Source organism: Siphateles boraxobius, unplaced genomic scaffold (genome assembly GCF_051911475.1).
Source record: "Siphateles boraxobius isolate OS27281-9 unplaced genomic scaffold, OSU_SipBor_1 3, whole genome shotgun sequence".
In the NCBI taxonomy this organism is placed as follows: domain Eukaryota; kingdom Metazoa; phylum Chordata; class Actinopteri; order Cypriniformes; family Leuciscidae; genus Siphateles; species Siphateles boraxobius.
Genome location: NW_027508919.1, coordinates 132501 through 146299, shown reverse-complemented (window position 1 = coordinate 146299; position 13799 = coordinate 132501). Strand labels below are relative to the sequence as shown.

Genomic DNA, 13799 nt, shown 5'->3' with positions numbered 1-13799 from the left:
TGCATCAAATTACAAGAAAACTAGTAAACGCTGCTGTGAGTGTGTTTCTAATACAGCGGGTGTGACCAGTGGTTAAAGTGGGATTTGGCAAGTGGGGGAACCCTCACATTTTGTTTAGGTGCAACAGGGAAAAATGACTCACCGTGGGACAACATATTGAGTATCGTGGTATAGCAATACTTTTTGGGACAAGAGTGTCACTGTGGCACCACATATCACAATACTTATTTACTTGATATTTTAATGATTTTATTTTGGTCTATCAACACCGATATGATGACAATATTATATTAAAATTGCTGAACACTGGGCCGTAAATTGAGCCCTGGCATTGTAGCCACATCAGCCCACATTACCCCCCCCCCCCCCCTAAATGTGAGGGAGAAATTTTTGATTTGTCTGACCTACATATGTGCAATTTAAGACTCGCGTTCAGCGAGGAGGAAGGGAGGTTGGTCGGCCAGTCGGTCCATTCGTTGAGATTAATGAATCAATTTATTTAATAATTTATCTGAGGTGCCGGAACGCAGTTCCGGACCGTTCCGGCCAACTTTAACCCCTGGGTGTGACGGTAAAGTTGACATCTTTCCCTCTTCTGACTTTCGTTGTCAATCTCTCTATTTGAACACTTTTTCCCAGACATGTAAGATTATACAGAACAGGGACGATCTGCAAGGAAGGTTACGGCGTCCCCTAGTGGACATTGCAGTAACGCGACGGGAGCGAGCACACAGAGACAGAAACGTAAATGTGATTGGACGTCCTGACTCACCTGATTAACCCGTAGAAATATCGAGTTCCAGCTGTTCAGGATCGCGCCAGTCGTGACGAGGTGGCCGAGTGGTTAAGGCGATGGACTGCTAATCCATTGTGCTCTGCACGCGTGGGTTCGAATCCCATCCTCGTCGGTTCACGATTTTAATCTTGAAAAACATATAGGCCTGGTTTCACAGACAGGGTTTAGATTCAGCCAAGATTACGCCTTAGTTCAATTCAGGACTTTTAAGTAGCTTTTATTTAAAAATAATTTAAAAAAATACTGGTGTGCATCTTGAGACAAAACAATAGCACTGACATATTTTTAGTTATGTCTTGGTTGGTGTTTGTATCTTTCTTTAAGCAATAAAAAAAAAAAAAAAAAGTTATGTCTTGGTGCAAGATGCTTTTTTAGTACAAATTAGCTCAAACATGCATTTTAGTGTCGGATTAGGTTTAAGCCTGGTCTGTGAAACCGGGGGTTTGTCATGACAGTAAATTTGGAAAATCCACCTTAAGACTTCTGCATATTAAGAAAAGATAAAAGGATTCAACTAACATATTTCACCATACTTTCCCAGTTGATTAATCACAATACACCAAGACAATTGTTTTGTATTACACATTTTCTGTAATGTTTTGTTTTAAATATCCAAATGAGGCATTCTACAATTAAATATGCACTAATTTGTTGAATACATTTCCTGAACAGAAAGCTGGAAACTATTAAGAGATTTCTCTTTTATCACTCCATAAATCAGAATATATATATACAAACCCTACAGTAAAACAATCTTTAGAATATAGATAGGATTAAAACGGGAAAGTTTGATGGACAGAAGTGGACATTTCTGGCTCAGTGCACAAGGGAAAAAGCCTTCAAAGATATGTACTATAATTGAAATCTACAGATGCAAAATGCAAATAGAAAAAGTGCAAAATAAAGTTTAATGTGTATTTCAGATGTTTTATTCCATTAGTCTGAAAGAAGACATGTTATAGAAGCAAAATAGCCCAAAATCTCATAATTTCACAGTGCATGAAAAAAAAAGATTGTTGCCTTAAAACTCAGAATTTAAAATGTGTCTATTAAAGGTTGAGGTCATTGATATTCTAGTGAACTGGTACGTTATGTAATTAACATTTAGCAGATACACATTTGAAAAATTACTTTATCTTCTGGGTAATATGTTGATACACATTAAGTACAAAAAACCCTTCGATATGTCCCAGCTAATCTTTAAATATTAAATATGGCTACATATGTACATCTGCAGTTCATGTCAGTGTGAAGAACGAGGTGAGACGAATATAAATAAAATCATCTGTGTATTTTGAACCACAAAAAAACAAGACAAATCATTTTTTCCCCTTATTGGTCACAAATATTAACATAGAAATCACAAAATGACATTTATAGAATTTACTGGTTCATCTTAAACAATTGTACTTATTACTTTTTAAATTTACCTTAAAAAAAATAATGATGATAACATCTTCAGATGACCAAAATGAAAATAAAACGGCATAATTAGGTTTTTTTTCATGGCTCTCATGATTTGTTTTTTTAAAAACACGTTTAAAAGAATACAAAATGCATAAAATTCTACATCACAAAGTCCAGTTATCAAAAATAGAAAAACAAAACAACAAAAAGGAATAGTAAATATTTCTCAAAATTCTCCTCCATAAAAATATAAAACATACAAACACTGACTTACATACATATGAACACACATGATCCTCACAGTGGGGACGGAGCATGCATTGAGATCGAGTCATTATTTCAGAAGTCTTGAACATTATGTGCTGCTGAGTCCACGAGCTTCATCACTACTGAGCGGTTTCTTCTTTTTCTGGACAATAAAAGAGGGGTAAAAGTCATTTACTCACAGAACTCAATCAATCCGAGAGAGATTTATTACAGAATGTCAATTAAAGAATCATAGCAGAACATAATTAACCCTGTAAAGCCTGACATACTAAATAATAGCAAATAATTTAGATACACTTTTTTTTTTTTATGGAACAATTTTGTAACCTTTAGACAAAATCTTAACAAAAGTGTGCATGTATTTAGTTTCATATTTGATCCATAAGGCTTTTATGTCTCATATGATATAGTGAGAATATGGAGCTTAAACTCGACGAGGAAAAACAGCTCAATTTTATTCAGAGGCACAAACTGAGTTTAGTGCAGATATTTATATGGATAAAACGTGCACTTCTACGGCCAAATTCCAGTTTGTTTGACTATATCCAATATTTTTGATGACCAGCTTGCATGTTTTAAAAGTGACACATATCCATTATCTGCATTTACACTATACACTTGCTGAAACAACCCAAAGTAGACGTTATAATCTGATAATACATGATAATACAAGCTTTTGCTTTCCACAGCACCTTTATAAAGGTCAGCCCTTGTTGCAGCCTGAGTCATGTGATCTAGTGATGTTCGGTTCTTTTGAGTCGGTTTATAGGAAGTAACTGGTTCACTAATCGAACTTTAGTTCAGTGTTGATGATGACGCAAAACGCACAGTTGGAGTATCACATCCGAATGAGCCCTTCAACCAGCTCTCCAAGTTTCCTGATACTATGCAAGCCTGAGGGACGCACTGGAAATATGCTTATGACTACTGTTATTTAATAACATTTCATTAAAAACTGCAAAAATCTTTCAGTTGAGAGATGTAAATGAGTTTTAGTATAGTTTATTGTGCATGGAGATTATATTTTAAGTTGTTAAGGGAAATCAAGGAGTTTATAAGACTGATTTATTCTTTCTATATACTGTAGGCTACTTTAGACATGTAGATCATATCCGAGTTTATGCATGTCTGTAATGTGTGCTGTAGGTGCCGAACTTTTATGACTCTACTCAATATTGGTCAGTCGTATCCAGTGTTGGGTAAGTTACTCAAAAAAAGTAATCCACTACAATTACTAATTGCTACTTTAAAATTGTAATTTGATTACATTACTGATTACTGCATGTAAAAAGTAATCCGATTACTAATTACTTTCAAGTTACTTTGAAAACCTATTAAAACTACAAGAATACACTACAAAGTGAAACTCGGTTCTTTCCGTAGTTTAATATTGCAGACATCCCAAGTCCGATTCATTTTAGATTTATTTCCACATATAAATGAGGCCTGAAACAGATCTGAGCATATCTGAATATCCATGTGCTTTTTTCCTGTTTACGAGTTTGTGGGTCATATCCGATCGAAAAAACAAAAAAAAATCGTAATGGGTCCCTTGATCACTTGTAATGTTAATGCGCCCAAAAAGTAAGAATACATTCTGATGCTTGTAATGTAAATCAATGAGATCTTCATAACAGTATAGCAGACTACTTAAAAAAATCTAAACTGCATATAAATTTCAAATGTCACTATATCTCCAATAATATTTTTAGTAAGATGATACTTAAGGGCTTAGTAGTTTTAATTGTGGGGGGCAAATATATCACAGCGCATAAAAAAAAAGTCATTCTTGCATTTACTAACAAAAATACATGCAGGGGTGATAGTAGAAAAAAATCCTGAGCCTGAACTTTTTTCCCTGGGACAGATGCGTAAGGGCGAGTTTATCCTCCGCTAATTTCTGGCACAAAGTGATGAGCGATTTTTCTTCTAGTCTTCTTATATTGTTGTCATATATTTTTGTCATTATTTTTTGAGAATGCAAGACACACACAAACACATGCCTATCTTCATAATTCTTGACTTCTAAAGTGTTTTGAATTCGACCCAAATCCTAAATTTCACTTGCACTGCACTGCAAACTGCAATGTATTTTTTTCATGATTAATATTGCATTGCAAAATAATGTGTGCTGGTCAACTAGTCTAAAATTAAGAAACCCCTATAAAACAGTAAAAAAACATTTGTACATTTAAGATAGTTCTACTTAATTTGTTATTCCAATAATCCAAATATGATAGCCTACTTGATAAAAAAGAAAAGAAAAAAGGGCTTTTATTTGAGCCGTGCTGTCTTTGCATTTGAACATTGCACATTTTAAACAGGACACGCATTAGCTGAATAAACGTTAGCCAATACAAACATAATTATAGAAAATAGTTGACAATGAATAGACAGGAGTCCTGTCACAGGACCAATAATAGCAAAACGAATCACTTATTCTAAAAAGAATATCAAGTAGCCTATATGTTAGGAGAATCTGACATAGGGCTGTGTTAATAGTAAAACGGCCGTCATTTAACGAATTTTGAAAACACGGGATGGATAATAAAAAATGCTTTCTGGCATTTTGACAGGAAAAAACCCACAACCAAGAACAAAACAGTTCGTCAATTTTCATTTTACAATTATCTCTCTCTGTGTGCGCGCGGTCTGTGTTTGTGAGAGAGAGAGAGAGAGAGCGCAGCACTGATACAACGGTTTCTTATCCACAAGTAACGCGCTAGTTTTCATACAAAATTATTATGTAACATAATTAGGTACTTTATTATAACACAATAACGTAACACATGCAGTCTACGTTTCTCAACACTGAGAATGAATAAATAAACGCCTGTTTGCAGACTCGCGCTTATCAGTAAATTAATCCACAAATCACAGCACTTTCATAATCAGTAAGCCATAGCGATTTTAATTTTATTTAGATTTATTGTTCATCAATACTTAAGCTTTTTATAATTTGCATGGCTGTATGATGTCTTCATCTTATCTGAGTGACATGAATGACGGAGTATTTTAAGATAACCCATGCGATTGCGACCACTCTGTGTGATAATAGAATCCAGATTAAGTTAACTCAATACAATATTTCAACTTTCCACATCCACCCCAGCCCGTTTACCTTTAGGAGTCAGAAGTACCGTGACTACTGTAGCCTACTGTTCTCGCTCATGAACTCAGTCAGAGGCGGCCGCGGGAGTGGAAGGGGGATTCTTTATTGCTGTCGATTTTCAGTCTCTTTTTAATGATAGGCCTTACGCATCTGTCAATCATACCCGCTTGATATTTGGGGAATGAACCCAGCGCTATGATTGGTCGAACTCCGCTTCTTTTGCTGTTGCTTTTTTTTTTTTTTTCACAGACACGTCTGTACGCCGGAAATCCGGCGTGGCGCCGGAGCGCTACCAGGCCTGTACATGTATCACAAGCTGAAGGGGGCGTTTTTAAAATTACACTAAAAGACTTTAAAACAAAAACGATCGATCAGACGACAGAAGATTGTGTTCAACAGGATTTTTAAAATATGTGTATCAAATATGATACAGTAGGCTAGGCTTCATGGCTATTTTCTGTTCGTTTTTGATGATGAAGAACAGCGATAGTTAACAAGAAAACTGCTCGTTAGTCCCAGCATCATTCTGAACACGCAATTTATGAAACCAACCATCAATCCAGCAGTTTTACCTTGTTATGCACGACCAGTTCCTCAGCTGGAGCAGATACAGGGACGATTCCCTCCGTTTCTTCTCCTCTCTTCTTCTTCTCTGTACATCATTTCAGCGTGAGGGGAACATTGAAGAAAAATTGAAGGATGCCGTAAAAAAGCCATGTTAACACATGCATCTATCTATAAATTACAGGAACGTCTGTCTGTGTGTGTGTGTGTGTGTGTGTGTGTGTGTGTGTGTTATTCGCATATCTCTCGAACCGTTAGTCCGATGGATTTCAAACTTGACGGATGTCTTGGTACCGGCACGAGTAAGTGCAGTGCCAATTTTGACGTTGTTTGGATTAGAAATGCAAAAGATATCGGTAAATATATCGGTAAAAGAAGCACTTAGAAGGTTGTAGTTTAAAAATAATCATTCTGACATAAACACTAAACATTAAATCAGCTACACTGTTTACTTTTGAATATTATATTTTATTCACGGCCATCATGTATAGTAGCCGATTCACAAACTGTTTGCTCAAGCGTAGCGTTTTCTCAGAGTTCACTGTGAGTTCAATTTTCCATATTTATTGTATGTCATTGTCAGTATTTGCTTTCTATCATGCACAAATAAAAATGTCACTGAACTTTTGCGGTTTAATTGTAACAATGAGCACTCAAACACACCTAACCAACAATTACTAAAAACACACACAAAAACTGATTTTGCACGGGCACTTTGCACTAGTAGTTTTTATTACTCACTTTTTTTCTTCTGGCTCAGTGCAGCTTCGTCTTCTTCTGGTGGAGGAGGAGGATGAAGAGCATCTGCATTTTCACTCTTCTTGTTTTTGCTCTTCACTTTGTCTTTCTTGGCCTCTGGCGCGGCAGGAACGTCACAAGCTTCATCCATTTTGTGTTTTTTTTTTTTTTTAGACTGAGTGTTTAGCTCTTGACTGGAGCTTTCCTCATTTCCCAAACCATCGGCAACAGCGTTTTGAGATTGACGACTTTTCACAGGCGTTTCTGCAGGAACGTCATGCTGGATCTCCACGCCAACAGCAGCCATCTTGCTTTTCTTTTTTTTCAAAGAGCTGTTTGCAGAGTCGAACTGAAGGAGATCAGCATCCGACAGGACTGTTTTGGGCTTTTTATTGCTAGTTTCCAGATCAACAGGTTCTTTCACGGCTTTAGCCTTTTTAAATGGCTTTTCAGACTCAAGTGCTTCTGAAAGGCTTTCAGTAGCCTTAAGTTTGGTTTTTTTAGATGGGTTTTCAGACTCAAGTGTTTCTGAAAGGCTTTCAGTAGCCTTAAGTTTTTTTTTTTTAGATGGGATTTCAGACTCAAGTGTTTCTGAAAGGCTTTCAGTAGCCTTAAGTTTGTTTTTTTTAGATGGGATTTCAGACTCAAGCGTTTCTGAAAGGCTTTCAGTAGCCTTAAGTTTGTTTTTTTTAGATGGCTTTTCAGACTCAAGTGTTTCTGAAAGGCTTTCAGTGGCCTTAAGTTTGTTTTTTTTAGATGGCTTTTCAGACTCAAGTGCTTCTGAAAGGCTTTCAGTGGCCTTAAGTTTGTTTTTTTTAGATGGCTTTTCAGACTCAAGTGTTTCTGAAAGGCTTTCAGTAGCCTTAAGTTTGTTTTTTTTAGATGGGATTTCAGACTCAAGTGTTTCTGAAAGGCTTTCAGTGGCCTTAAGTTTGTTTTTTTTAGATGGCTTTTCAGACTCAAGTGTTTCTGAAAGGCTTTCAGTGGCCTTAAGTTTGTTTTTTTTAGATGGCTTTTCAGACTCAAGTGCTTCTGAAAGGCTTTCACTGGCCTTAAGTTTGGCTTTTTTAGATGGCTTTTCAGACTCAAGTGCTTCTGAAAGGCTTTCACTGGCCTTAAGTTTGACTTTTTTAGATGAAGAATCAGGGTTAACAGATTCAGATGTTGTTTCTTGGTCAATCTCAGAAGGAACTTCAGTTTTCTTGGCTTTACCCTTCTTTGAAGGCGTTTCATTAGGAACGGGCTCCGCAACACTTTCAGACTTCTTGTTTTTAACTTTCTTTGAAGGCGTCTCTGATTGGTCTGTCGTAAGGTTGGTTTCTTCACAGTGAGTTTCCACAGCAGCTTTCTTAACTTCTTGAGTATTTGAGGGACTCTTGTCAGTTTCAACATCACTGGCTTCAGAAAGGCCTTTCTTTTTTTTAGTCTTTTTAGATGGAGCGTCAGCGCTGCTGGTTTCTGAGGTACCGTTATCTTTACAAGCGTTTTCCTCAACCTGCTGTGAAAAACTATTATATGGTTCGAAATGAACTCTTTTAGGAGTCCTAATGGCTTCTGAATCTGATCCACCAACCTCTTTAGTTCCTTTCAAAGGTCCGTTAGTTTCATGATGTTCTTCCGCTTCATCCTGATCACATGAGTTGTTGGTAGTTTTAGCTTTAGTTCTTTTTGGGGTCTCAACCACATCAAGACCTGAGATGCTACTATTTTTCTTACTTCCAGTCTTTTTCTTGACTTTAGAAACTTCAGCATCTTCGTCTTTCGTCTTTTCTGAATTATTAGATGCATCGGTTGTTGCAGAAATGTCATCGGATTGGGCCATCGCTTCGTTTTCTGGCGTATCGGACTTTCCCTTCTTGGCTTGGCTTTCCACTTTTTTTTTTTTCCTTGGCTTCCTGTTCGGCCTGCTCCTTTCTGGGATCTTCCCAAAAGATTCGTCCAAAATTGAAAGAACGTCCATTTTCTCTCTGTCGACGTCTGGTAACAAAAGACAAACTTTTATGATTATATTTCTGTTTTAATCGTATGAAAACACATCACATTTCACCCTTACATCAAAAAAGAATGGGAAATACACTCCCGATCCAAAAAAAAAAGAAAGTTACTGTTTGGATTTAAATAGACAAATTTTTAAATGTCTATGATTGGAAGATTATATTGCAGTGATTATTATGTTTGTAGCGTCACGGACGGCTCACAAGCCGCGACAATGGAGACACTACATTGGATAATGATCAAAGAGGAATAACATTTCTAAGAGAATAAAGTAGGAAAAAGACAAAATGAAAACAAAACAAACAAATGAAAAAAACCTATTGTATCCATTGGCGTTCTTATTATTTTCCCGTTTATTCTTCTTCCGTTTCCGTTCTGGAAGTCTATGGCAGCCTATAGAACTACTTGTGGGAAACTAATGAAATTTGGCACAAAGATAGAGGACAGTCTGAACTGTCATCATTGCAAATTTGGAGTTTCTAACTCAATCCCTCTAGCGCCACCAACCCTCCAAAGTTGTTCATGTTTATGATTTTTGAATAAGGCCTAGAAACAGAATTCCCTTTTCCTTATTGGCTCGTGACGATTCGATTGAACCCAATGACGTAATTTTCCGTCATGAAACGTTTTCCGCAATTTCGAATTTTGGGGAAAAAAGTACATTTTCGAACTCCTCCTGAGGCTGTTGCTCCGATTTTCACGAAACTGTAACCAGATCATCTTCAGAAAAGTTGACAAAAATTTGTAGAACTCAAGTTGATTTGTTAAACCGTTCATGAAAAATTAATATTTTTGATCTCTTTGGCCCAAAAAAAAAAATCACATAACTGACCTCTTTATAATGTTACAAAATATTATATTTTTGAATAAATGGTGTTCTTTTGAATTTTGTATATTCATCATAGAATCCCGAGAAATAAAATTAATCAGTTTCCACTAAAATATTGTCAACATTGATAATTTTTCTTGAGCAGCAAATCATCATATTATACTGATTTCTGAAGGATCATGTGACAGTGAAGACTGGAGTAATGATGCTGAAAATTCAGCTTTGATCACAGGAATAAATTACACTTTACTATATATTCACATAGAAAACAGGCATTAAAAATGGTATTAATATTCCACAATATTACTGTTATTTTTGATCAAATAAATGCAGCCTTGGTGAGCAAAAGACATTAAGAAAATCTGACTTTTTATGAAAAAGAGCTCAATTGTCTTTATGCAAAGTAAAAACAAAACAAAACAATTCACATCTTGATTTGGGGGTTTTGTGAGATTCATTCATCTGCAGGACAGTGTGTTATTAACTCAAGCCTTTCGATGCTTTCTATTGTGTATTATTAGTTTTTTCTCACCTGAAAATTCAGAAAGCAGTTTCCTCCACTTATCCACATCTAAACTGGAGTCCGAGTCCGAATCATTCCCCGGATCAGCGGCCGGTGGAGGAGCCGAAACATCTTCTGAGCCGGAGTTTTTTCTTTTCCTCGGTTTAGTCCCAGTTTCATTTTTCTTCTGTTTCTGTGCAGAGGAATCAATGATGAATATTTCAGCTGACGTTTGTTTGGTGGCTCAGTTTCAGTCATGTTTAAATCAAATACCGTTGATTTGCCCGCTGTTCCTGAAGTTTCAATGTTGCCGACAGGTTTTTTGGGATTAAGGCCTGTACACACACAGAAACAAACTATAGTTCAGTTCAATTCACATTTATTTGTATAGCGCTTTTGACAATACACATCATTTCAAAGCAGCTTTAGTCCATATTACAATTTATAGTGTCTGTTATCAGAGGTAACTGTCTAATTATGTATTTCGGTGATGTACACATACAAAATCACAGTTACCTAAAAATGTATTAATTTAAGCAATGTAATAATTTAAGGCAGAAACAATGAGCTCATTGAAGTAATGAACACTCGTTTGTTAAAATGATTATGACATTTAGAAAAATGTCTGGGTGATGATTACAAGGTGGTTAAGTAAGACTGTCAGATTTGTGGCTTATGTTTACAGCTGTCAGATAAAAAACAGCAACTTCTGTTCAAACACACATTATTACACAATATGAAGATAATATTAAAAGCGAGGATTCGTTACCAGCAGAGGGAGCTGTGATCTTAGACTTGGCTCCAGTTGAAGAACCTCTCTGTCTCTTTGCTGGACTCGGGAGCTCAGGAGTTTGAACACCTGCGGACACGAGGACTTTCTGTAGGTTACTCAATATTAGTGAGCCCTTGATGTGGGTTTTGAATTATCAGTGCTTATACTAATATCTAGAAGGCAGGATAGTCAGAAGAAATCAGTAAATGGTGGTAAACATGTTTATTTCTATCAAAACAGGCTGTCAAACATTCATGTACGACAGGGATTTTTAATCTTTCCAATGGACCACCAAACATGATCATCCACAGCCCCCCCCCCCAATCCTTGCCTAGACCCCAATAATAATGTGAAAACGTAATATCATGTGTAAAATATCTATTACATTGCATTTTTTTCTACTTACTGTAGTACTGTAGGATGCATTTTTATTTAGAATTGTATATTTTTTTTAATCAAATAATTTGATAAACTGTATCAAATAAAATATCAAATACAGTTATATATAAATATAACTGTATTAATCATCTATTTAAGTTTAGTTTCCTTATGTTTTTAATTATTTTTTTACATTATTACACTACTTTTCTTTTTTATTTAAATAAAGTTTTATTTATTTAGTGTTAATTTAATCAAATGTATTAATTTAATTGAATATTTTTTATTAGTTATTTTAATATAATGTATTCATTTATTATTTCTTAAATCATTTTGCTTAATCAAATTAATTTTGTACGGTAGTTTAATCATTTTTATTTCTTAATTTATACATTTTTTACACTGCTTTTCTCTAAACTTTCCCACAGACCCCCAGCACTCCCTTGTTGAAACCTATGAACCTTTTCCCTATGAACCTTCTGACAAACAAACACTAGATAGTGAATCTGATGTACATACCAGAAGGCACCGGGGGAATATCTCCATCATCTGAGCTGAATACATCAAGTTGGGGAAAAATTATAAATTAGTTTAAATGCTTTTCAATAGAGCCTATAATATGAGACACGCATGCACGGTTACCTTGCCCACTTCTGAAAGATCTCACTCAAAGACACTTTCACTTCTTCAGTTTCAACCTGCAACTGACAGCCACATCGAACACATGCATTCAGAGAATTCATATATCTTTGCATATCACAGTTCTGATCTCTATAAGATCATTAATCATTGTGAACTGATGCATGACAATAAATCTTATTTAGTGCTTCTATCTGTACTCTAATACCATTAACTATCAGTATAACACAGGACAAAGTGCATTTGCACTACATCCACAAGCTTAAAATGCTTATTTTTCTAACACTCAGGTCATATGTAATGCCCACATCCATGTCTATGTTGTAGAAATAAAGCTTTAACCATTCAATTGCATTACGGTTTATGTTGATAGGCAGTGATTTCAGTGAGACTGTGACCTGATAAGCACTAAATACATCGGTGTTGGTGAATGCTTCAGATTTGGTTCGACTTATGTAATGCACCAGCTTTATTTGACCTCTGTTGAAAATGCATGCATGCAAAAAAACACAGTCTCTTGATTTACGAACATGCACTCTCACTCTTTCTAACACACACACACATGCATAAACATTTCTGCACCTTGGGCGCGTGCTTTTTCAACACGTGTGCTGCTTTCTGGTAGCCGTTGTCCTTTAAATGGTGATATATTAAATTGATCAGCTCGTCTTGCGTTGTTTCTGTAATATTTGAGGTCATGTTTGTGATGGTGGTAAATAAAATAAAAAAACGGATGCTCGTGATACTTAGGAAAAACTTTACTGCATGTTTCTATTTCCGCTACGCTAGCGCAGTAGCTTCACGCGCATTCCTTCACTCTGACCCCTGAACTCTCGCAATGCGCGCACTGCATCGTGGGAAATGTAGTTTTTTTAAGTGTCGGAAATATCGTATTTACGAGTTTAACGTACATGAATGCCACAACAGTGATTAAAAAAAAAACGTTATATTATGTAATCTATAAGTGATAAAGATATACAATTGCACATGTTTTGATCCGATCGAGAGACATCACAACCAATGCATGACTGGTTTTGTGTGGTCTGGTTTGACGATGTTAGGCTACCTGAGCAGTTCAGTGAGGTCGTGCTCCTTGTCTGATTTCAAAAAACAGAGTCAGCATAGGGAAAACAGCTCTGTGAAAGTGTAAAACCACAAACACCCAACTCCGACCAATCAAGAATAATCAGATCCAGACATCAAACCCGCCAGTGTGGTGAAATGAATGTGAGCAGGTGTGTTTGGATTGGGGTTTGAGCTGTGGAGTGTGTGTGTATGTGTGTCAATATGTCTATTTTAGGGCGATGCAGCCTATTCCTGTTTATGTGTTTCTCTAAAAGGGATTCAGGGTGGTAAGAACAACCTGTGATAAACCCAAAATACTGCAGCAGTTTTAAAGTTTCATGACTGATGAAACTGACAATTACCTAACGTTTGTCTCCGTTTGCACGAGTAATGAAGGAGAAACTCTACACTAGCTCTTTGGGGTGATGATGTTGGGGGGGGGGGGGGGTATCGGGCAATAATGTTCAAAGAGCTCCATTCATGAGGATCTGAGGGAGAAAGAGGAGATTTTGTAGGGGTTCAGGGTTTGGCTGGTTAGCGTCTATGTTAGCCTATCACATGCTGTAACTACATCATTTATGTAGGTGAAAAATTATGTTTCTCTGGCAATTCAGGCCTATATTCATGACCAAGGTGGACTAGACTATTGGACCGGAGAGAGGCCAATCACCTGAGCCATGAATGTCATGAGACTAATGCCTAAAAAGTCATAAAGTCAGCACGAAACAGAGGCTG

General features: G+C 36.4%; 1 protein-coding gene and 1 non-coding gene across 3 annotated transcripts; one reads left to right on the top strand and one right to left on the bottom strand.

Moving 5' to 3' along the window:
- Positions 1-826: 826 nt before the first annotated feature.
- trnas-gcu (transfer RNA serine (anticodon GCU)) lies at positions 827-908 on the top strand. The gene has a single exon. It is a non-coding gene; the product is annotated as a tRNA-Ser (tRNA).
- Positions 909-1685: 777 nt separating this feature from the next.
- Positions 1686-12837, bottom strand: tcof1 (treacle ribosome biogenesis factor 1). 2 transcript variants are annotated; one of them, XM_077247230.1, is made up of 9 exons: positions 12582-12837; positions 12003-12064; positions 11880-11914; positions 10980-11069; positions 10484-10545; positions 10241-10403; positions 6888-8861; positions 6155-6234; positions 1686-2612 (listed from the first exon to the last, which is right to left on the bottom strand). In XM_077247230.1, the coding sequence occupies exons 1-9, from the start codon at positions 12696-12698 to the stop codon at positions 2559-2561; spliced, it is 2637 nt and encodes an 878-aa protein (XP_077103345.1). In that variant the 5' UTR covers positions 12699-12837; the 3' UTR covers positions 1686-2558. The 2 variants fall into 2 exon arrangements, with proteins under 2 accessions (XP_077103345.1, XP_077103346.1); XM_077247231.1 differs by having other exon boundaries at positions 12003-12058.
- Between the last annotated feature and the right edge of the window lie 962 nt (positions 12838-13799).